Source organism: Strix aluco, chromosome 1 (assembly GCF_031877795.1).
Source record: "Strix aluco isolate bStrAlu1 chromosome 1, bStrAlu1.hap1, whole genome shotgun sequence".
Classification (NCBI taxonomy): Eukaryota; Metazoa; Chordata; class Aves; order Strigiformes; family Strigidae; genus Strix; species Strix aluco.
Genome location: NC_133931.1, coordinates 158,641,679 through 158,666,530, shown reverse-complemented (window position 1 = coordinate 158,666,530; position 24,852 = coordinate 158,641,679). Strand labels below are relative to the sequence as shown.

Below are 24,852 nucleotides of genomic sequence, written 5' to 3'. Positions count from 1 at the left end.
TTTTGTCACTGGCAACTTCTTCTAGCTGTTTTGGGGGAGGAAAAAACCCACCACCAAACAATCCAAAACCAGAACAACTTGCTCACTTTTCCCTTCCCCATCCCCTCCTTCCTTCAGCAAAGGATTTATTTTCCCCTTTATAAATACTAGCTTTCTGCAGGGTAGATTCTGGGTATGCCTCATGGACAAGCATGATATGGAGGAAAACTGGGGGGGCCACCTGAGCTCTCAGCCAGTCAAGACCCAGCTCTACGAGCTGGTTTCTTTCCACTGTACTACCTAAGATAGTATTTAGGCAGGAAGAGAGAGATCTATGTTTAAGCCCAGAAATCCTGAGAAGCACCAGCCTATCAGGAAGTCCTGAGCAATTCATGGTCCAGGACTTCAACCTCTTGTTTAAAAATTGCATACTTCAGAATTGCTTTCATGTGGAGTAGTGAAGAGAACTGTTCATTTCATTACACTATTTCCTCTCTGAAGAATCTTTGATCCCAGAACTAATAAATCTGTGTTCCTTTATTTATGAAATTTCCGTATACATCCATATGTTGTTTTAATTCGGCAGTTTTGGGAGTCATTGAATATGCATTTCTTTAATTGCAGCTCAAAGAATCCAGAAGAAGCAGAATTGGAAGATACACTCAATCAAGTGGTAAGATGTCTATAAATACATCTCTTCTGTGTAAGCTTTGACAAGTTAGTAATATTTGGTTGTTATACAAGTCAGATGAGAGAAAACCTTTTATTTTTTATGTTTGATTTCATTACTTAGTATTTCAGCTCTTCAGTAATAATCTTCATTTTTGTGTGGCTTGTTGGTTATATTTTTTTAATTTAAAAAAAGCCCTTTACAGCAGATTTAAAGTGGCTAAATGGGATTTATGCTTTTACTTCATTTTTATATACACATATATATAATTTCTACAATATATTTTTATATAATTACATATACACACTACATAGTTATTCATACATAAGACCGTACATGTGGAATATACAGTTAATGTGTTTAAAATAGAATCCACATTTAAAACAAACACACACTACCCTGCACCCTCAAAAAAAAACCCCCCAACAAAAATCCCTGGCCTTAAAAATTTTAAGTGCAAATGAAGTAGCTACTGCTATAGCTTTTTCAAGACAAATGCTTAAATATTTTTTTTTTTCCTTACAAATTATCTTGGCTTTTCCAGATGGTTGTCTTCAAGTACATTGAAGATAAAGATGTGTTTCAAAAATTCTATGCCAAAATGCTGGCAAAAAGACTTGTACATCAGAACAGTGCTAGTGATGATGCTGAAGCAAGCATGATCTCTAAACTAAAAGTGAGTATTCCATGACTGTCCCATGATCTACCATCTTGCAGGTCCTCAGCCTGCCTTGGAAAGCAATGATATATGTCCTTTCATTTCATTATTTTATGTACAATAGAAAAATGCACAATCTAGGGGTTTGGGGGTTTTTTTACCTCCTCGGAGCTCGTAGTGCATGTCTGTCCACTGGAGTTAAGATGGAGTTAAACTTAATTATTCTTATTCAGATGACTGACATGGATATAATTATCCAGGGGAATGACTGCTGAAAAGTTACTTAATTTCATTAACCCGTGTTCATTCAGGGTCAAGCAAAAGCCAATCTAATACTCTTCTCATTATGTGTGTTGCTTCATTTTTAAACATCATTTTCTTCAGTTTTTGATGACAGTTAAAGAGCATGTCTAGTTTGGATCAGTACTTTGAGTAAGGGAAATACTGAACTTTGTACATCTTAAGAAAATAGGTTCCGATGCTTTGTTCTTCTCATTCTCCAATGTCAAAAATGTGTCTTGCTGACATATCTGTGCTTTTAAAATACAGCAAGCTTGTGGTTTTGAGTATACCTCCAAGCTGCAGCGGATGTTCCAAGATATTGGTGTAAGCAAGGACTTGAATGAGCAATTTAAAAAGCACCTGACCAATTCAGAACCATTAGATTGTAAGTAATACATTTACCTAAGTTACTGTTGAGTAGTTTAGCTTCCTCTTATTTCTACAGAGCTAACTATATGAGGGAAATAATTGGTTTAGACATCATACCCCCAGAAGTTAGAATTTGTATTATTTTGACCAAGATAGATAGGATTTTTAAATTAGTCTTTTAGGTCTGTACTTTGTCTTCTAATAGCACTTTATATCTTCTGTTATGGGTAGCCTCCTCCTGATTTTGCAGCTCATGTTTAGGTATGTAACTAAATTAAGTTGAATATCCTGTCTCTTTTTTTTTTTTTGATTGGAAAGATGTTTTTGTTTAAACAGTTGATTTTGAGCACAACATGGCTTAAGTTCATACTTGTGTAAAAGTATTAAGGAAAAAAGGATATTGTGTTTTTAGGTTGCTAGCCCTATCACTTTTTTATAAAGAAATATTTTTTTCATTGAAGCACGTTGAAGCAAGTTCTTTAAAGAATTGATAATTATTTGTTGGATTACATTTGGAGTTGTATGTTGACAGGCCTAAATTTCACTTAGTTTTTGTATTATTCTTGCCCAAAATGCCTTAAAAGTATGTGAAATGTTTATTCTTGCAGTTGTGTACTGTGATGACTTTTGGTTACACATAAAAATGAACACTTAAAATTTTTACACTTGCATGTTAAAAGAGAAGTCCATTGTGAGGGTAGAAACAGCGTAGTAACTTCTACAGATGAGAGGCAGTTGAGTGACTGTCACAGTAAATTTAAAGCGACATCTCACATGAATTCTCTTGGTTTATGGTCTGAATAAAAAAAAAAATAGGTAGAGCTTAATGACTTTTCACCATGTTAGTTTGAGCAAAATGCAGAACCATTTCTTATTTGTGTTAGAACTGGGACTGCATGTTTGAAGGAGGGGGAGGGAGCAAGGGGGATAACGCAGCTCAGCCTCTTCCCCTCTCTTCCAGTGGATTTCAGCATCCAGGTGCTGAGTTCTGGATCGTGGCCGTTCCAGCAGTCCTGCACGTTTGCTCTGCCTTCTGAGGTGAGGCGCTCGCACACGGTTCATCCCAATGTGGAATGATCACGCGAGAAATTTGTTTTACAAGGCTGGTGTCCCCTCCCGTTTTGTTGTGTGTCAGAGAGGAACGGAAGTGTCTCTTTGTTTGCCTATTTGGCTGGGTTATATTTGGAACAAGATAAGTGAGTAAGGTAGTAGGAGAAAACTGTGTGAAATACTTAACTGTTTTCACCTCTGGAAAGACCCTGGTTAATGAATCTTTCTTCAAAACATTCAACAGTAACTGAAGCAAATCTTTGTTAGTGTATTTTTCTGTGTATACTTTTATTTAAGAAAAATATTTCTCCCTGTTGCTTTGGCTTTGTCCAGTAAAATCTTTAGATATTATAATCATTAGTTTTCTGTTGAGTGCTTATCCAGAGCAGACAAGACAGGAATAATTAACATGAGAAATAAGTTTTAACTGCTGTTACCTGGAGGATGGAAGGTCGTTAAAAGAAATCACCTTTCTAGCCTTGCTTAATGTATCCTATAAGGAAGAATGGAACTTCAATACAAACCTAAATAAGCGTCTTTAACAACACTTTAAAGGGGAAACTCGTAACAAAGGGAAGTTTTCATCCAGTCTGAAGAATTTGAATACTTTGTATTTCTGTTTGTCATATTCAGACAACATGGCAGCCAAGGGTGATCAGATTTGATTCTCCTTTGTTGGTTCCAGAGCGTGTACTAATAATGGTAAATTAAGGTAAATAGTATTCTTTATTTATCTGTTGTTGTTGTTGTTTTTATACAGTTAGAACGGAGCTATCAGAGATTTACTGCATTTTATGCCAGTCGCCATAGTGGAAGAAAATTAACATGGTTGTATCAGCTGTCCAAAGGGGAATTGGTTACCAACTGTTTCAAAAACAGATACACGTTACAGGTAAGGATAACATCATGCCAGTAGGAACACTTGGTGATGATTGCATCGAGAGGACGGGATGCAGCTCATGGCTTAAAAGACACGCGTTCACGCTCTGCTCCGCTGCTCTTGCCTTATGTGGATGACCTGCATAGACTCTTTACTCCTCATTTGGAGATAATTGCTTTTCCATACTTTAAAGGACCATTGTGCAGATAAATGTGTTTAAAATGGTGAAGCATGTAGATGTTGAAGTAGTGGAGTTCATGTGAATACCTGCGCCTGCACACAAATTTTAATAGATAATACCATGAATTGAGCATTATATATTGTATTTGATTTGTATGTCAAAATACTAATTAACAGTATGTAATGATATATCACAATTAAGTATTTTAAATCGTTCAGTTCCTTAATTGGGGGGGATGGGGGGGAGTGTGTGTACATTCATATGTATACACACACATATATGTTTAGCTACTATTTACGATGCTCACATGCATTCATTAGCTTTATTCCTGTGAATAATACTACTGTCTTTAAATAAAGCAAAGCACAGATGCAAGACCTGATGGCAACAGATCTGTGTATTACTGAAGTGAACATAAATGTTAGCCCTCCCCAGATGGCTCTTGGTGTTATGATTAATAGAACCTTTATTATATGTTTGATTTATTTACTGTACTGATACTTAAGATCTATGTTTAAAAGAAAATTGACTTAGAAAAGGGAATGCATTACTTGTGGTCTAAGCAGGTGTTGAACTGGGTTGTGTGAGACCTCTTTGCATAAGATCTCACGCTGCTTATGCTTTCCTGTCTGCTTTCTCTCAAAAAGTAGACAGAGGAGGGAGTTCACAACAGTGAGAAGAAACAAGATAATCTCAGACTTTGAACTTGTCATCAACATATGTTAACCCTGTAGTGGTAGATGTGAATAAGCCACTGATAGCTGCCTCGGTTATAAATTTGGTTTCGTTATTCTGCTGGAGTTGGGAGGGTTGTGAGGATGAATACAGTAGTCTGTGTAGATTTTAATGAAGATTAAATGGTAGGAGTCAGGGAGTGACAGAGGAAAATAATTTAAAATTATGTTAGCAAGTAGAAAGATAAGACTTTGACACCATAATAGAAGATTTGATAAAGTGTTTGCTGCTAGTTAAATGATCATAATCTTAGGGTTTATGTTTAGATAATGCTGGAATGTAGAGTTCTGGTTGTATAAGTAACATCAGATTTTTCTGTATTGTGTAATGATTACCACTAGTTGGCTGTTATCTGTTGTCCAGATACTCCAGTGTATGTGTTTAACTTGTGAATTTCAGGCTGTTCAAATGCAGAAAATACGTTTGTCCATTCTCATTCTCTGATTTCCGCTCTCTCCCCTTCATTCTCTCTTTTTGGATGTTAGGCATCCACATTCCAGATGGCGATTTTACTGCAGTACAACACAGAAGATGCCTATACCGTGCAGCAGCTGACAGACAGCACTCAAATAAAAATGGTAGTGACTTTGCACATTTTACTACACTCTTGTGAACAAGGCTTTTGGTCTTCAGGGCTCTTCCTGCTCTCGTAAAACATCGGGATTAGACATGCTTGAAGCCAGAGTCGGTTTCTGTCTTGAAGGAACCACATGTGCTCTATCCTTGGTCAACTTATTTTCCTGGTTTACTTTCCTGTAACCCTAACTGCCTAGTCTTCTGATGAATCTTAGTGTGTATATCCTCCTGTTCATGCCTGGAGTGAATTGTCTAGCTTCCTGCTGAGCTCTGGTAGGAAGTTTTCAGGGGTTCGCTACGTAAATTGTAATATTAAAAGACAACATTCTAGGAAATTCAGAGTTTTCCCTAAATGATTGATCTGTGCATCTGTTTTTCTTTACATCTCAAGGCTTATATACATCAACCTAGTCAAGCCTGTAGTTTCATTGGTTCACTCTCTCTTGTGGAAAAAAATTTCCTCCTTTTCTTTCTAAGTAGATTTTATAGCCCACAGTTTATTTGGCAGCTGTGTCCTTTACTAGTAGGTTTGAATCAAGTCTGTTGGGACTTCTGGGAAGCTAGACAATGCCTAGTCAGTAAGATCTTTATTTTTAGAAATGCATATCTAGAAATTTCCTCCTGCTGCTGGTTTACAGCAAACTCAGAAGTCTTATGGGGTTGCCACTTATTGTAGATGCTTGCTTGAAGATATATATACATATATATTTATTTATGTAAAGTAAATACTTGGCCCAAATTATGGTTGGACCAGAATAAAACTTTCTACAGCTGAAAATTAACTGCATGAAACCCAGATGATTTTCGCTGTGGTAAAATAGCAGCTTTGCGAGCCCGCACAGAACACTGAGGGTAGTGTAGCCACCTGGGTGACTGACCAGCGACAGTAACCAGAACAGATCCCTCATGTAAGCAAGAAAAGAAAAATATGTTCATCAGAAAGCAGAGGGTGCTTGCTTTCTGAGGTTTAAGCTTGCCATCGTATCTATATTTGCATGGTTTGGGAAAATTTATTTCTTACACTTATAAATCTGCTTGCAAAATAGCCCCTAAAACAGCACCTGGAAAGATCTGGTTTTTGGAATTAGTCTTTCTAAAGAATTTGATGTTATTTGACTGACCACAAGGAGAATGTGTCCTAACACCCACTTCTGTGAAGTACGTGTTTACTGCTTTTTTTTTTTGTTTTACTCATTTTGCAGTGTTCTGCACTCACTGGTTCTTAGTCTAAAAACGTGTATTCTTGCTGAAGTATTTTAAGTTAGAGAAAGGTGCTGTCTGTCTGCACTGATAAAATTTTCTGTAATTTTGTAGGATATCTTGGCACAAGTTCTACAGATACTGTTGAAATCAAAATTGCTTGTAAGTATTCTTGCTTTTTTATGAGCTGCTCAACATTCAGCAAAATGTATTAATGAATATTTACTTGTTTGTTTTATTTATTTATTGCAGGTTTTGGAAGATGAAAATGCCAATGTTGATGAGGTGGAGTTAAAACCAGATACATTAATAAAACTGTTTCTTGGTTATAAAAAGTAAGGAAAAACTTCAGCAGCATACATCACTTGTGTATAATGGGTAGCATCCTCTTTCTCTGCTTTCAAAATTGGGTAAAACCTAATATACCTGGGATGAAAACTCCAGGGTTCAAGTGCCAATTCAAATAGAGATCCAGCATGTACCAGCTTTAAAGGGGAGGGTTGGCTAGCAGGGGGATGGGTAAGATTTCAGCTATCCACCTTGGACTTTGGGTCCTTTTTGTTCCTTGATTCTTGTCTAATTCTTGTATAATTTATTTCTGGTAAGAAATTGTGCTGGTTTTTACCAAGGTGCATGACTTGCATGTGCTCAGCAAAATACATTATATTTTATAAGGTTACAGTAGTGTGCAGTGACAAGTAAAGGTCAAAGTCTTAAATGTTCATCCTCTAGAGATAATATGAGAAGATCAGCAGGCTCGTTTTAGAACTTCAGAGTGTACAGTGATTTGAGAACTTAATAAACATGATTTTCAGTAGTTTTTATTACCTACTTTAACCAGTGTTGATTTCAACGTTCATGTATTAAGCTGTTCGCAGTACTGCAGTGACCTTTTGTCATGCTTACCAGAGCATAGACATAAACACACATAAATTCAGTGAGGAGTTCAGTACTTCCTGAAGATAAGATCTCAAGTGAAAGAAACATTTTTAAACCTTTCCTTGTACCTCACCTTCTATCTGCTTTCTTCCCTCCCTGACCAATAATTAAAGGTTTGAGAATTCACGGTCAGTGGCGTTAATGCAGTGATGGAAACAGCTCAGTGTTGCTGCACGGTGCGGCTCGGTGGTTCCCAATTTATGGTGCACAAGACTATGCCAAATAAATATCAGATCCCCTCTCCAATGCAGCGTTCCCAGTGCAGCCAACAGGCTGAGCACTGCCCAGTGCTCCCTGGTGCCCTGGTGCTGAGGCTCCTTTGCCACTTGTGACACAGCACTTCGTCTTGAGAGCGGTCACGCCTGGCAGCGGGCTCACCCAAGAACAACCGTGGGCACTGGGCAGCGTGTGAAAGAAAGGCAGAATTCAGTTTTACAGAACAAATGGATTTCTCCACATTATGGTCAGAATCCAATCTGTAAGGTGATTCTGTTTTCACTGACTTTCTTTGTCCTGTTCACTGACTGGAAGCTTCTTACTAAACATAGAAATATTTCAAATATAGTGTAATTGTATGGTGCTAATTTGACCTAACAGATCACTAGGTTGGATTCAGTAAGTCATGAAATACACAAACGACCACCAAAAAGGTATTTTGTCTTTTTGGTTGGTTGTGATTTTTTTTTGTTTGTTTGTTTGGCATTTGTTGGTTTGTTTGGGGTTTTTTTTAAACTTCAGTAAGATTGTCTAAAAGTTTCAGAAGTGCCAAAGTTCCCTTTTGTTGTAAAGTACTTGTGGTAGTGTGGCTTTTACTTTGGAGTTGGATTTTGTTTGGGGGTTTTGGGGTGTGGGTGCTTTGTTTGGTTTGTTTTTTAAACAGGCTGATTGTTTTATTCTGATTTTCTTTACAGCAAAAAATTAAGAGTAAACATCAATGTGCCAATGAAGACCGAACAGAAGCAGGAACAAGAAACTACACACAAAAATATAGAGGAAGATAGGAAACTACTGATTCAGGTGACTTGTTTTGCAGAATGTTGCCATGCTATGAACTTAGAATTCCAGCTTTGTAATCCTTTAGTGAAGCTTAGTGTGGGGTTTTATTAAAAGACAGTGTGCCCTTGCAGTGCACATTGGTGGAGCTAAAAATGTATTTACAGTGCTTTTAAAGGTGATGGGAGTCTGTAATAGAAAATGTAGAAAGGCAGGATAGGACACTTCTTCACATTTGTTCTAACATCATGTTGATGAGTGTTCGGGTGCTGTGGGTGCACACACACACCAGACCTCTGTCCTGGGTGAAAACTAGTAATATCTAAGTAGTATGGACTTGGTGTTTTTTCTATCATTTGGAATCCACTTGAGAAGCAAAGGGGCAGGAGAAGGAAATACAAATGTACTACTAAGAGTGTGTCACAGTAAGGTTAAATATCTAAAGAATCTAAAGAAGGCTTTCTGTTATACAAGTAGCTTCATGTTGCTCTTAGTACCAGTTGTACTGTAGTTATGACTGACCATAAGCAGAGTAGTTCTTAAAATTCCTGTCAAAACCACTTCTGATGACTGCACGCTACGTAGAATCTGAGTTCTTAAAGCCTGTGTGAGTAGTTGACGTTTGTAGGCAAGCTTCTCCCCAGCTGGTACTCAAGTTTGCTGTGGTGATGCTTCTGCACTAGCAGATGTGGTCTGCTGGGGAAGTAAAATGGCTTTATCCAGAAGGACAAGGAGTTTGCTCCTAAGCTCACCTTTCTGCCTTTGCTGTGCAGGCTGCTATTGTGAGAATCATGAAAATGAGGAAGGTTTTAAAACACCAGCAACTGCTTGGAGAAGTGCTAACACAGCTGTCCTCGAGGTTCAAGCCACGAGTTCCAGTAATTAAGGTATGTGAGAACCACATTTCTGAACCTGTATTTCAGGAGGTGAGGAGGATATATATAGACAAAATGCACGCTTCTGAATTAGAAGGGAAGCTAAGGAGCTGAGATGGGTAAGGACAGATTTTGGGAGTTGGAAATGAGTAGGAAATATTTTAACCAGAAGTATTCATAGAAACATAGAATGGTTTGGGTTGGAAGGGACCTCAAAGATCGTCTAGTTTCAACCCCCCTGCCAAGGGCAGGGACACCTCCCACTAGACCAGGTGGCTCAAAGCCACACCCAGCCTGGCCTTGAACACTGCCAGGGATGGAGCATCCACAACCTCCTTGGGCAACCTGTTCCAGTGCCTCACCACCCTCACAGTAAAAAAACCTTCTTCCTTATATTTAATCTAAACCTCCCCTCCCTCAGCTTCCACCCATTACCCCTCATCCTATCATTACAGTGCCTTGTAAAAAGTCCCTCCCCAGCCTTCTTGTAGGTGCCCTTCAGGTACTGGGAGGCCGCTCTAAGGTCTCCCCGGAGCCGTCTCTTCTCCAGGCTGAACAACCCCAACTCTCTCAGCCTGCCCTCAGAGGGGAGGTGCTCCAGCCCCCCAATCGTCTTGGTAGCCCTCCTCAGGACTTGTTCTAACAGTTCTATATCTTTCTTGTGTTGGGGGCCCAAGAGCTGGACACAGCACTGCAGGTGGGGTCTCACAAGAGCAGAGTAGAGGGGCAGAATCCCCTCCCTCAACCTACTGGCCACACTTCTCTTGATGCAGCCCAGAATCTGGTTGGCTTTTTGGGCTGCAAACGCACGCTGTTGGCTCATGTTGATCTCATCATCCACCAACGTGCCCAAGTCCTTCTCCCCAGGACTGTTCTCAATCCACTTATTACCCAGAAATATTGTATTTCTCTCACTGGAATATGCATGTTTTGTATTGTTGGCAGTGGTAAAATAGCTTGGTTGCATCTTTCCACACTAGTGCTGGCTTACAGCAGCCTCTGCTCCAGGCTTACCTCTTCCTGCTCTCCCCGTTGCGGGAGCACCACTGCTTGTGGACTAGCTCAGCAGAACAGCTTCCTGACCTCTTCTAGAGTAAAAACATTGGGGATGGGAGCGGTGTATTTAATTATTTGTTCAGTGGCCCCACCAGTGGTTTTTACGTCCACACCTGAGGGGATAGAACAGGCAGTAGAGAGCGGTTGCATAAACCAGTGCTGAAAGATGCACCCGCTCAAGAGGCGAAGTAGGCAGCTGGTTGCTGCAACTGCTGTCTTTAGTAACATTACAATAAGCGCTCTGCATCTTGGTTTAACTCTTGAACTGCTGTCTTACTGTGAAGCTGCTCAGCAGACTGAGGATCAGTTGATCTCCCAGTCACTGCCCTGGAATTGGCACCCAGTAAACGTAGTTCAGTGTAGTAGATTGGTGAAGTCTGCTTGGATGGGGTCAGAAACAGGCAAGTGAATTACCGTGGTTTGTGCCCTTTGCCTACTCCCATCCTCTATTTGGCGTGAAACTCAGTGGCCAAAATGGTTCAAAGTTCGTAGCGACCACGGAGGGGGCTCTTCTGCCAGCGTCCCACCGCTTGGGTTTGTTTCTCCCACAGAAATGCATCGACATTCTGATTGAGAAGGAGTACTTGGAACGCGTGGATGGTGAGAAGGACACCTACAGTTACTTGGCTTAACATTTTTATTAGCAATTACTTGACTGTGTGACACTCGGCAAATAGGTATGTGATGGAAAGAATGAAAGCAACGGAACTTCATAGCAGCCACCCTGCTGCCATTTGGACCTCCCTTTTTAATAACTGAGACCAGGACTCCCATCAGCCAGTCTCAGATTTACATCAGAACTGCTCAGGATTGATACATTTCAAGTATGTAAATATGGACACCAATGCCATTTAACCTAATTTAAGAACAGAAAGGAATCAAACCCTTCTCCTTTAAGGGTTGCATGCTACTGCATTTAAATCAATACATTGGCTATATGATAAACAGCTGCCGTCACAGGCAGCACTTATAAATGTTGGCAGCACTTTGAGAGCGAGTCTGAATGGACCCATGTGTAATCTGCTATGAAAAACCATTTGTATAGTGTGTTTCATTTTCTAATGTGTGATAAATAAAAAAAAAATTAAAAGATTTCTGTACAAGTTGCATTTGGTTTTATTGTTTTAAGTTTCATGACTTATCTTTCTAAATGTAAATAAAAGGTATAATGGTTATGAAAGCTATAGAAATTCGTTTTGCTTTTCCTCCTTCTCCCTGTTTTCTGGTGATTTAAGCACTTTTTGTTTTCTGTGGAAATTAATTGTCATCTGTCATGAAATGTGCCTGTTACTACTTTTTTAAGAGGAAATGTCTACGCTTTGAAAAGAAAAGGTTGTGACAATTTCACAGATACGTGGAATAGAAAATACTTGGAATACATGTGGCAATACTTGGTCATCTGAAATTGGAGCTGGTTTTAATATTGTTCAGTTTGCCATAAAGCGCATCACACTTGCCTAGATGCTGCCCTGAATAAATAAGGTTTTAGGCTGCCCCTTTCTTTGGCTAGAACAGGAAATTGTGCTCCTAAAGATTAATTCCCATTAAATGCAACCTGTGATGGGAATTAAAATATCTTTGAGTGTTACATGTACATTGATTGACCAGGCTTCATTCCATTCCTCTCACAGAGTTTTGTGTTCATTATATACATGTGAAATGAGTATTGGCTTTCCAGATGTTGCAAGCAAAATGCTGCCATCCTCACAGGTCTGTTTTGGTAACTTATATCTCCTGTTCTCATGGTGAAAAGAACCAAACTTCTGCAGCCAAACCCTTTTTCCCCTTAGAATTTGTGATTTGTTCAGGGTTTGCTCTGGCATGAAGAAAAGGGAGCCAAGTTTTGTGTTGATACTGTTTTTTCTCTGAGGGAAATTAATTTTTCATGGTTATATTAAACTCTGACCTACAAAAATGTCTGGGTTTTAAAGAAATAAAAATGGAGCAGTATTAGATGTGATCCAAACTTGTTTGGAAAATGGGGGAAATAGTCTCAACCCCACTTGAGATTTTGCACGCTTGTTATTCTTATTCTGAAAGAACTTTTATTTGCACTGAAGCATGGGTAAGAGAAGCATCTTGCTGTTCAATTTTCAGATTGCTTTTTGAAATTTAGAAGGATGGAGTATGCGATGCTTTTGGAATGATGGAGTGTGTGGCACTTTTAAGATGCTGTTTGTGTTTTGTTTATGTAAACCTTCCTTGCAGAAAGTTCAGTGCTAGTAGATTTTCATAGCAGGATGTAAGAGTGGTGTGGTGAGAGAGGAGCAGGCTCAATGTTCATATGTGGAAGGCCAGAAATAACCTGCTCTGAGCTGCCTCAAAGCCTAGCCTTAACCCAGTGCTGGTTTAAGTGGTGTTGCTTTGTACACTTTGTCTGCTGTCTCTTGCAGAGCTCTATTTTTAAAACCCAGCTGCTGTTGCTCCAGCTTCAGGCAAGAGTCATGTTCTACCCAAGCAGGGAGAAAGTAAGTTTTGACTTTTGGACTTTTTTTTTTTTTTTCTCCTGAGTAAGATGAGGGCTGTGACTTCTCAGTTCCTACTTAGGAACTGGCAGCTGACTGCTGTGCTTGAGCTGTGCTGCTTCAGCTCGTGTTGAACAGGGAGTTGGAGCCTCCTCGGTGTGGAAGTGTCATTATTGACAGGGTTTCTTGAAACCAGTTTTGCAGGAGTGTGTGCCTGGCTGTTTTGATGAGAGTATTGTGTTCTTTTGAGCAGGAGGACACAGAGTTCATGCTCAGCAAATCAGAAATAAATGTGGGAGCCTTGTACAAGAGTCAGACAACTAGCTGCAATCTAAACAATTTTGGATAAAAACATACATATATATATATATAAAATTTATAGTAACTGTACCACTAGTCAAAAGAGTGATTGCTTACAGATAAAGGAGATGAGGAAGAGAAAGGTATGTGTAATTACTGTTGCCTTTGTTATTCAGTTTGTTGCATTTGTCCCAGAAATCACAGCTATTCTGGGGTGGTTTTGGGACACACACCCCCCCACACCCCCTCACACCCCCTTTTCCCCTCCCATCAAATGCATCATGTTAAGATTAAGGAGACTTAGCCAAAGTAGAGAAATACCTAAAAAACTAAGGTTAGCTGTAGGAGTTTCTAAACTGCAGCCATCACTTTAGAGACTGCAAGTGTAGCTTCATGCCAAGGGTGTATGAAAACTGCTGAAACTACTGAAAATTTTACTTAGGTGCTATATGCTGAAGTTCCACAGTCTCCTACACTGTTTACGTCTTCACATTAATCTTAAATGGGACCTGAAGTAACAGGGCTGCCTTTGCTCAAGTTGAAAGCAAGTGTTCACATCGCTTCCTCAAGGCCGACACAAAATTCCCACTCAGTTCCAGTAAAAATGAAGAAGTTCAAGTATCCTTTATTCAAGGTTGAAAAATGTACCACACCACATTATTGCAAAAGTTCATCGGTACAAAACACTTTGCAGCTGGTGAGAAGGCAATAAAAAGTTGGGGTTTTTTAATTTGTTACTATAAATTACTGTTACAGTACTTTGCAAATACAGAATTTCAAATTGCATCATTTTTATTTTTCTAAAATTGCCCACAGTACTAGAAATTCCTGAAGATAAGGCAGCTGTTTGTTTAAAAGAAGAGGTAGCTGGTGTCAAGGGATTTCCATTTCTCTTTCAATGCCCACATACTTAAGGGCATCAGCTTGGCTATATCTGAAATTAAAAAAAAAAAAAATTAAAACCCAGTAACACTGAACATTTCAGCTTTGTTGTTCTGACACAACAGCACAGCACCAGCTCCTGGAATACTCTTGTACTTAAGATTTTCCATAGTTTCCTCACCCGCTGGGGCCTTTATTCCTTGTGTGAATTTGCAGATGCAGAACAATGCTGACCACTCAAGAAACCACCTTTAGAGGAGTTTGACCAAGAGGAAACAACACACTGAAATTCCAGACTTTTTTGCCTCAAATCTTGCAATGCTAGAGTTCCCTCTTAGCTAGTGGAAAGCAACTGCATTTCTCAAGGTTGACTTACACAGTGGACAGCTTTGTTTTCTTCAAGTGAGGTGATTTTAGAAAGTCTGAACAGAATCTGAGTGAGCACTTCTCTGTACTAACACAAGAATTAATGGGAAAGACAACCCCTGTGGGTACCTAGGGAACCCTACCAGATTCATGGGCAGGTCTGTCCCTTTTGTCACTAAACTCTTCTCTGTACAAGCTGCTGTTCCAAGTTCACAAGGCTCTTAACCAGCCACTTTGCCCAAGTCAGTCTTACTGTGGTATCTGGCATAAAAAGAAACACAAGGGCACCGCTGCTCAGCTGCCAAGAGCAGAGGGTGCAAGGAGGCAGGTGCAGTAATTAACTAGGAGCTGGGCAGAAATACTGAAGGCTAATCCAGTCTGATAGGAAGAAATTACAAAATTTACCAACCTGTAGTCAAAGAACAGTTCTTCACCAGTCTGAATGGCTCTTTTAGCAAATATTCCTATTCTGTGATCACCATTAACCATCATAACTGTTTAAAAGAGATTTAAACTTGTGTTAACACAAATACTGATAAAATAGGTATTCTAAATAAGTATCCCACAGCATTTAATACGTTGCTAAAAGCAAATCAATTTAAAACTTACCTTTTGCATAGCAGTTGGGATTTACTGAATGGTTTGCAAATCTAATTTTGTTGCCCTTGCGTGTTGCGTCAACCACAAAATCTAAGGGGGGAAACAACAACAAAACCCACAAGTGATGGATAGGTCACCCTCAAACCCATTTTTGTGTTCAATACCTCGTGTGCTTGGATTTTGGCAGCTGGAGAAGATAACTGCTCAGCTTCCCACATGGAAGAGCTGGCACATCATCCTACGATAGCTTTATTGTTCTGCAGGACGCAAAACAGTCCAGCTGCCCCACGCTGTGCTTTCTATTTATCTCCCCCACAGTGGCCCTGCCTTAGTTTCTCATTTGAAAAGCTTCTCTACCTTTATTCCACAAGCTCCATAAATATGTTAAGTCAACACTGACATAAAGCAGCTTTTTTCCGTGCTTTCAAATATTTTCTTGACACAGTGCAGTCTGTATTTTTCTCCTCAAGTGGCAGTAGCCACATACCACGTACCTCTGTGTGGCTTTTCCCCCCAGACACTACACAAAATTACCATCATCGCTTACTGCTAATTTAAGTCACAGTAAAATTATTTCATAGAATACCTAGCAAGCCTTTTAAATTCTTTAAGCACTTAATGCTTGCACATAATTTTACTCCATGAAATTCCACTTAACTCATCTTGTACAGTTGGCTTGTGTAATGGCTCTATCAGTACCATCTAGCTGACTACCATTTAGAGGGGGGGAAAAAAAAGAAAAGGACTAGCTATCGATATTAGGAATCCACACATTGCTAGGAAAAGATGTGCAGAAGAAAAATTTCTCAGTGTTACCTGCTGCCTGCAAAAGAGCGGGGCTGAACAACATGGTGAGCATATTTTATTTATGCTGCAAGGGTTATGACTAGTACATACATACCATTATTCAAGTTAAACAGAAAGCTGCACATGTATTTGTCGTATACTTTTCCTCTTCTGTCTGCCTCATCCTGAGAAATAATCTGAAAGAGATAGTATTTGTAAAACAGACCACCTCTTCTCTTCTGTAACCGTAACAGCTTAAGGTCAAAACCCCAGACATTCTGAAAGAGCAGTGGGGTTTTTTTTATTCTCTGGGCCTGAAGATATTCCCAAACATAAAGTACTGTTTTCAGCAAGCGCTCTGCGCTTATCAACCAACCATGCTTTGCACTTCGCATAAGTAAGTTCTTTCAGAGCACAAGGAAAGCAAGAATTGCTTCTCATCTCAAAATCAAGACCACATACCTGATTCCGGGGTTTATTACTACAGAATACAATTTAGTGAAAGCGCCTACTGAATTTTAGGACAATATTAAATTATTTTAGACACAATTCCTGGTGCATTTGAACTGGAATTGCATCTAAGATAAAGATGACATTCCAGCCTCTCACTCTCACAAGAACCTATGTCAATTTTTTTGTGGTATTTCAACCATCTAGCTCCTGGCTTTGGAGCCTCTGACAGCAGTAGCTGTATACTTAAGTCCATCACATCTCTGTCTAAACATGATACCAAGCTAGAGACAATCTCTTGGTCCCTAGCCAACACACAACTTCACCAGTTAAGCTCATACATAACCAGTGCTCTCCATCCTTACCTCACCACAGTATTCAGATATGAATTCATTCTTCTGTACAGGATCTTTGATGAAAATTCCCCAGCCTGCCACATCTGAAGGTGCCAATAGCAAGTGCTGTGGGAGTGGAGGAGAAGGAAAAAAAAAAAAAAAAAAAGAGTTTAGACATGCCTGGCTTGGATCTGGTTTTTGTTTTGGCTTTTTGGTTGGCTGGTTTGTTTTTAACAGAATCACTTAATGAAATGGATGCTGGGACTCCAGGAGAGAAGACAAACATGGATTCTTCTAATTATCAAATGCACGCTAAAATTACAGCTCATGGATCAGATGTTTTACATGAAAGAAAAACCAGGTGAAGTACTGGAAAACCAAGAAAAATTTTAGTTTAAGCTTGAAATGAGTGTGTTACATAAAAACATACACACTAAGGACTTCAAACTAGAAAGGTCTGCAGACAGGAGCCCACTACTGATTAGCTCAGTATTTGACTGAACTAGTTTGTGAGAATATGTTGCAGAGCAGAAATAAACCTTGGTTAATTTATTTATTTATCTAACAGATCAGAATGGGCTTTTGAGAGCAGACTGTATACAAGTTTGTGTGTCAGAATCAACAACTGAAGAAAGAAATAGCCAATATCTATGTCTGAGCCAAACTTCCTTATGCTGATCTAGGGGGAGACTGACATGCTATCACTTTAAAACAGCAACCTATTTACAAATTACAAGCGAAGCCTGGTTGGGGAGAAGGAGATACATGACAAGGTATACACACAGCTTAACAGCAGCACATAAGCAAGCTAAGGTGACAGCTACCACCCTTTTTGTTTGTTTTTTTTGCTTTGTTTTCCTGTCTGACAGCATGAAGGCAAAGAAATTCCATTCCCTGGTATGAAAATATAAAAGTGCCTGAAACCCGAGGGAATAGGAATGTAGTTGTACAACTATCGACATACTTTTTTGGATCCTCTCTGAATGCTGCAGTTCTTGCAAGAAACATTTTTGCTGTCCCAGTGGTCAGCTGCTCCACATGTTAAACAGAGGTCAGGGTCACATTCACGTACAGCTAGGTAACACGGGCACTGCTTAGTGTTGCATTGTGCTTTACAACGACATCCAGGAAACCTGTTTTGGCCTGCAAAGGAATATATGGAAAACAAAAAGAGCAAGTATGAACAAAAGACATTGTAAGATTTTGGCAGTGCAGATTATAGCATGTCAGAAAATAAAAAAGAAAAACAGCCATTGATGTCTGTATAAGACATTTGGAGGTACTGCAAGTTCTTTCCTTCCCTGTTTTTACTGTAGTCTTCCTCAACTTTAAGTCTGAAGACTCTTTTTGACTTTATTCAATGGCTAATTAAGAGGGCCAGATTAAACTGAATGTGTGCTCCCTTCTCACACCATTTGACACAATTTGCTGCTCCTGCAAACTCAACCTGCGGTAGGGACAGACTGCTAGTACACAGTTAGACGCTAGGACAGTGAAAGGAATTTATAGATAGCTTTTAAATGTTTTACTTACATTCTGAGCTGCACTGACAAAACTTCTCACAGAAGTTTTGAGCAATTACACATGGGCATGAGCTATCGCAAGGCTGACGTGGATGATCACATGGCTGATAGTTGTAAACATGATTCGATGACCCATCTGAATAAAAATAGCAACATTTTGTAAAGTTGAAAGGTGCAAACAAACAGTTCCCATCACTCTTTAAAGCAGAAATTCCCTTTTAGTCATTTAACTAAGAAAACCCAGAAAATGAACAAAAAAAACCCAAACCTACGATGAGTGGGGTTAAAAAAACCAAAAGACACCAAATCAGAACTGTAAGGTTAGTCAGGTGTTTGACACCATTAGTTGCCTGCTTCCTAGTGCACTTCATTCTTCCCAGTACTCAGCTGCTTTGAATATTCAGAGCTAAAAACTGTTTACTGTGGAAAGCTGAAAAACAAACTACAATGGTATAATTTCCTGTGTGAACATGTTCTAGAGTAGCACTGATATTATTCAGCAAAGTAAATTTGCTCAAACACTCCCAAGTAATTTTTACTCTGGAGCAACAGTCAACTTTCAAACAAGACTGGCAAAATGACACCCAGTCATTATACCACTGTGCTTTGCCAAGTCAATTTTCCAATACAGACAACACTAACATCTTACAGGCAAGGAGGGACTATCGGGGATAAGTCTAGAGCTTTACCTATAGAGCAGCTAGGAGAATTTGGTGCTATATAAATTGTATTTGCTGTCAATACTCCTGAGCTCATGTTGGGTTTGCATGTATTTGTAAAAATGCTCAAGTTAGCAATCAGCAAGTAAAAAGGAGACACGCACAAATTGATCAATTATTTATGTTGCTAGAAGTCCCAATGATTCTCAAGAAATTTTCAGATAACTATTTCTAAAATAAGCTGTTTTTTTTTTTTTTAAAAAAAAAAGCTGCTTTTTACCACAGCTCCTATTGTTAATACCATTTTTATCTGTACCTCAATGAGGCCATACTGAAAAGATTGTAAATTCAGCCTCTTTCCCTTTCTCTTGAATTATACATAGCTCTTCCAGTTATGTAAACCAAACAGTACCTTTTGTCCCTACGATATCAGTAATGAGAGCTTACTTTTATTCTTTTTATTCCCTCTATAATCTCTAGCTCCCCATGGAAGGTATATAATGGCTTCACATTAAAAAAAAAAAAAACACCCAAACCCCAAAAAACAAAACCAAAAAAGCAGTAGTAGGATCTTAAAAGTTCAGGATATAAATTGAATGGAAAGATGCTAACCCTTTTTCAGCTGTATCTTTCTGCAATGAGCAGCCCACAACCTGCAAAAACACAAAACACAAGAAGGTTGACAGGAACTCCTCCTGCAGTGGGCTGGGAAAGGTAGCTGCATCTTGCACCCACACTTGACTTAAAATGGGAATGCTTGTGGTAACATGAACATCTGCTAACTGCACACCAGTCGCAAGCGGTTGCAGCAGAACCACCCTGTCCCAGTCTCTCGGAGCTGACCATCAGTGCTCTGCAGGCTGCTCCCTCCCCCTCCCTGCCCAGGATTGTACAGACGGAGCAGCCCCCACCCAGCCCAGGCTAGAGAGATGCTTAAATTCAGATGGCCTTGAAGGAAAAACCTGCAAAGAGGAGGCTGCTGGAGCTGCAGAAGCAGCAGCAGGAAGGATACGGAATCGCAGATACGGAGGGACGTGTCTGAATAGGGGAGCAAAGTTCTGCCAGCAGTTTGCTCCTCAGGACGTGGCCCCCCGCCACACTGGTACTCTCCTACAGGTCACAGCCAGGTATCGCCCTTCGTCTGCCGAGCTCCGAGTATATGACACCAGGAGATCACATCTGTCTGGCACAGCCACACCGAGGCAACCTCAGTATTTCTTCTGGTTGGACAGACTTTTCCTCAGCTTGTTCTGACTGGTGGCACTGTGCTAAGCCTTTTCCCTTTTACTTCAAACTCTAAACACCTTTCTCTTACATCCTTAGAGTTTTCCTTCACTGTCCTCTTCCTCCATTAGCTTAGCTAAGCACTCCCTTTGCAAGAAGTGGTGTTTGTTACTGGAGGAAGGGGTGGTTTAAGAGTAACCTTCTCACTATACTTTAAAGTTCTTGCAAGCTACAATTACCCCTTTTATTTTGTACCCGTTTCAGATTGCAAGCTCTTTGGGCAGGAAATGTCTACTATTCCATAAATAGCTGTATCAGACACAATCTAGCAAAAACACCTGGCTAGACCTTCGGTATCAAAAGGAAAACCAGACTTAAATTTCAGTAGCCTTAAAATTAAAGGAGAGGTCAATGGTTTTAGTTTCTCTTCAATTCTCTGCATTTCAGTTAGCACTTGAATTTCAGCGAATAAACAGAATAAAAAAATATTAGATTAAGGATTCTCAAAGTGTATACTTCTTGGACTTTCTTAGTATGTCATATAGCAACATTAAGAGAACATGGGAGAAGCCCCTTTCCCTGGCCAAATAATACACTGCTAGCTGTACCTAGCAACCTCACTTTCTCTGCAGATTTACTTAGCAGTCCAAAATACTCGTGAAGACGTTGCTAAAAAATCCCCAGTACAGAACTCTCAGAAAGCCTTTCAGTGAGTGCAACACTCAGAGGCTTGCAGTCTGAAAAAATATCTCCTGCTATACTTAAAACACTTAAATAAGTATTCATATATATAAATACTTATATATATATACACACACACACACACATTAAACTACTTAAATAAGACTTTTTAGCCACTACTTCTTTCATAAAAGCGTGATATCAATTTCTACTTTAACCGAATAGTGTGCTGGCCCCCCCGCCCCACACAACAGCTTTAGGTAAGCAAGATTCTCTATGCAATTGCTCTTTCAAAGCTTTACAGTTAAGACTTAACGTTAAGTGCTCGACAGCCAACTTTCTTACAAGCATTTGAAGGAACCCATACAAGTTAGAGACCCACAGAGGCAGACTTGTCCAAGTAACTGAGGTTGAGGGGAGGGAACAAACCCAAAGACTATCAGCACTACAGAGCACTGTAATAAAGAGATCACTTAAGAGTGACTCACTCTAGAAAAAAAAAGGCTACCAACATAAGAAGACAGTTCCCATATAACTGAAAGGAGTGCAATTTTGACTTAAATTACTCTAATGCACACCAAACTACTTTTCTTTTTTGTCTGGCTGGTATTCATCAAGTGTAACGTATATCTTATTTTTGAATAATTCTTTCACAGAAGCTTCTCTTTCAGCCCAAGATTATAAGGACCTACTAGCATACCAAACCCTTAAAAGCCTTCTGTGGACAGACTTCTTAAAATGCCATTTCATTAGCAGTTACTATGAACCTTTTCCCCCACCCCCCCCTTCTTTTTTAGGTCAGCACTATCCTAATTCTTTAAAAGTAAAATGCCACTTGCTGACTAGTTACCACCTGAGACTTTTTGGTTTCCATGGGAAAGTATAGACTATATGGACAAGGTCACCTGAATATTACAAAGATTGCCACCATCAACATAGCATTAATACTACTAACTCCTCCAAATGGATAGAAAATTAAATATGGCAGTCACAATGGCAAAGGCATAAGCTTAGCCACTCGTGTAACAGAGACTGGTGTCACAGGAGGAAGAGAGTCTAGCAAGGAAGGAGCTGGAGACATGCAGTGTGAGCGTGAATTGTGAGGGATGACAAGACAACATGAAGCAAGCTGCCAACAGTGACAAATTTGACAAGAGGTTTGATTAGCACAATCAAATAGTACAGGCATTGGCTTCTAACTTTCAAAAACTGCCAGGAAGCACTGCAAGTCCCCCTGATTAGAGCACAAAGCTGAAGGCTGAATGAGTACCATACTAAAGGTGGACTAATTTATCTATCTGCCCTATAATCTGCTATCAGGTTCCAAGCACCAGGAAGCAAAGGCAAGGAAAAGACAGAAAGTTGAGAAAGCACTTGGACTCGAAGCTTCATAAGCAAAAGCAAACTGGAAACTCTGTGGCAGATTTCCAAGCAAGCAGGTGGATTTGTGCATCTGGTTTCTGACATCTGCAGGATAGCCAGCTTAGAAAACAAGTGTTTCCAGAAGCATTATGACAGAAGCTGTCAAAAATATTGTTGTTCTCTGCTAACAACCTACTAGATTTTGCTGGTGTTTTCAGGAGACACTGGTATCAGCTAATCAGGCAGTACAAACGCATTCTCTGAAGCTTACACGAGCATTTCTTTCTCTGCACAGGGATACTCTACCAGAAATAGCACTGAAAATTCAAAATACATGCCAACTGTGTCAATATTTGATTTTCTGGCATCACTCAAAGACTTCTTTTCAGTCTCCTAAATCATATCTACTCTAAGACTCAGCCTTCCAACCAGGTGGCATATAAGAATATCTGTGCCAATGCCTCAGCTGCACCTTTTGCCTGGTAACAGCGAGACTTTAAATCCCTATAAAAAGGCACCCTGAACTCTAGGCAGAACCACGTAAGCTATTCAAACATATGCAGTGAACAGCAGCCCAGCAGAAGATAGGGACAGGAGGAGGAAAATGAGAAAATGGGGAAAAAAAAATACTTTCAAATAAAGTTTACTAAGTACACTTGCATCCAAATAGGGGATGACGGAGGGGAGGAAAACAAAAATAATCAAGAAGCAGCATTACATGGCCCTACAATCAATAATAGATCCTTACTAATCCAGAGGAAGGAGTGTTGATTAGTTAAAGCAAATACGTGCGTTTTTCTTCCATTGCTGGGAGCTGAATTGTAAGGGAATTAATAGTACTGAAATACTGTCCCTCCAGCGTACATTCGTGCTGTTCTGAATTCTTTCTTGGTTCAGATTTTTCTATTGACTTCTATGCAAAGTACTTGCTCTTCTAGCAAAGCAGAGTTTTCACAAACTGCCAGGTTAATCTCTGATACATAGCACAGTCTGACACTTACTGGCTCTCCAAAACACAACTATATAACAAGTCTTCTCCTCTCATTGATCGGCCTTGTTACGGCTCTCTAACGAAAATGACACTGGAAGGAGGGAGCGAATATCTTTTACTATCCAAGAAGGATGTAACCTTGCCAGCTAGTTGCTCAGTATGCCTATACAGTCACCAAGATCGCATGGAAATAAGTGAAGTCTTGTAAGAAAGTTTATCAAATCAGTTAATAGAGGCCATTAAAAGCAGCCTTCTGCTGCAGCTTTTCTCTTTGGTGAATGCTGCGTTTGCTCAAAGGCTGTCTACCACAGGTACACATGGAAAACCTGCAGACCAGTAAGTCCCTTGAAATGGAAAAGTGCAAACAGGACAGAAGGGCCTTCCTGGTTCTAGGACTGGATTTACCTTAGGAGTGAGAACTCAAAGAAACAATAAACAGAGAAAGACTTGGAGATGGTTTTCCCAACTACTAGTTGTGTGACTTTGTGTTGGGTTTGTGCATGGTGTGGTTTTGGTAGTGGGGTAGGGGCTGCAGGGGTGGCTCCTGTGAGAGGCTTCTCGAAGCTCCCCTGGCTCCAAGTCAGCAGACCCGCCTCTGGCCAAGGGCGAGGCAGAATCACAGAATGATCTAGGTTGGAAAAGACCTTGAAGATCATCTAGTCCAAACATTAACTGAACACTGAGGCAATCGGTGATGTGGCTGCGCCTCTGCAATAACGTAAAGAACCTGCTGGGCAAGGAGCAGGGAGAAAGAGAGGGGAGGGGAATGATGTGATGTGAGAGACACTATGCAGACACTAAGGTCAGTGAAGAAGGAGGGGAGGTGCCCCAGAGCAGAGTCCCCTGCAGCCTGTGGTGAGAGGTCAGGCTGTCCTCCTGCCACCCACAGAGGTCACCGGTGGAGCAGATGCCAACCTGCAGCCCATGGAGGACCCCACGCCAGAGCAGGGGGCTGTGCCTGAAGAAGGCCAGGGCTCTGAGGGAAGCCCACACTGGGGCAATCCATTGCTGGGAGAACTGCAACACATGGAAGGGACCTGCGCTGGAGCAGTGAAGAGCTGCAGCCTGTGGAAATGACTCATGTCAGAGAAGTTCATGGAGGACTGTCTCCCGTGGGAAGGACCTCACACTGGGGCAGGGGAAGAGTGTGAGGAGTCCTCCCCCTGAAGAGGCAGGAGCAGCAGAGACAATGGGTGATGAACTGACTGTAACCCCCATCCCCTGCACCACTGGCTGGGGAAGCAGAGAAATCAAGAGCAAAGCTGAGCCCAGCAAGAAGGGAGGGGTGGCAGGGAGATGTTTTAAGATGCAGTTGTATTTCTCGCTGTCCTACTCTGATTTGATTGGTAAATTAGTGGTGGTATTCAAATTAAATTAACCTTTTTTTCCCCAAGTTGAGTCTGTCTTTTGCCCACGACCATAACTGGTGAGTGAGCCCTCCCTGTCTTTGTCTCGACCCAGGAGCCTTTCATTATATCTTCCCCTGCCCATCCCACTGGGGGGGAAGAGTGCGCAAGCTGCTGCATGGTGCTTTGTTGCCAGCTGGGCCTGCACTGCCACAGACATCTTTAGAAGTGCTCAGATTACAGCAGTATGCACGTGGGCTGAAAGGTTTTCCTTTTTTAAAAGGCTACTGCACGCAGAAGAATGGGCACAGCTTGACTGCCACATACTCTGTGAAATCAAATTTTAAAAATTATTTCCTTCCTTCAATGAGAGTTTAAAGAATTAAAAGGCATTTCAAAACTAAATTGCTAGCACAAAAGCTTTTATACTAGCAACTAA

The 24,852-nt window shown here is 40.3% G+C and overlaps 2 protein-coding genes across 12 annotated transcripts in view; one reads left to right on the top strand and one right to left on the bottom strand.

Annotated features, from left to right (window-relative positions):
• Positions 1-11,623, top strand: part of CUL1 (cullin 1) — a 54,458-nt gene extending 42,835 nt beyond the window's left edge. For all 3 annotated transcript variants that reach the window (XM_074842865.1, XM_074842876.1, XM_074842884.1), the window contains 11 exons: positions 604-652; positions 1,194-1,325; positions 1,857-1,974; positions 2,920-2,996; positions 3,769-3,900; positions 5,290-5,382; positions 6,695-6,742; positions 6,833-6,915; positions 8,431-8,536; positions 9,286-9,399; positions 10,995-11,623. In XM_074842865.1, coding sequence (XP_074698966.1) covers positions 604-652; positions 1,194-1,325; positions 1,857-1,974; positions 2,920-2,996; positions 3,769-3,900; positions 5,290-5,382; positions 6,695-6,742; positions 6,833-6,915; positions 8,431-8,536; positions 9,286-9,399; positions 10,995-11,075 — 1,033 coding nt within the window. In that variant the 3' untranslated portion in view covers positions 11,076-11,623. The remainder of the gene's footprint in view (positions 1-603; positions 653-1,193; positions 1,326-1,856; positions 1,975-2,919; positions 2,997-3,768; positions 3,901-5,289; positions 5,383-6,694; positions 6,743-6,832; positions 6,916-8,430; positions 8,537-9,285; positions 9,400-10,994) is intronic.
• Positions 11,624-13,801: 2,178 nt separating this feature from the next.
• EZH2 (enhancer of zeste 2 polycomb repressive complex 2 subunit) overlaps positions 13,802-24,852 on the bottom strand; it is a 51,961-nt gene continuing 40,910 nt past the window's right edge. For all 9 annotated transcript variants that reach the window (XM_074842831.1, XM_074842851.1, XM_074842841.1 and 6 more), the window contains exons 13-20: positions 19,422-19,462; positions 18,161-18,286; positions 17,592-17,770; positions 16,658-16,753; positions 15,958-16,039; positions 15,066-15,146; positions 14,866-14,950; positions 13,802-14,142 (exon numbers count right to left, since the gene is read on the bottom strand). In XM_074842831.1, coding sequence (XP_074698932.1) covers positions 14,082-14,142; positions 14,866-14,950; positions 15,066-15,146; positions 15,958-16,039; positions 16,658-16,753; positions 17,592-17,770; positions 18,161-18,286; positions 19,422-19,462 — 751 coding nt within the window. In that variant the 3' untranslated portion in view covers positions 13,802-14,081. The remainder of the gene's footprint in view (positions 14,143-14,865; positions 14,951-15,065; positions 15,147-15,957; positions 16,040-16,657; positions 16,754-17,591; positions 17,771-18,160; positions 18,287-19,421; positions 19,463-24,852) is intronic.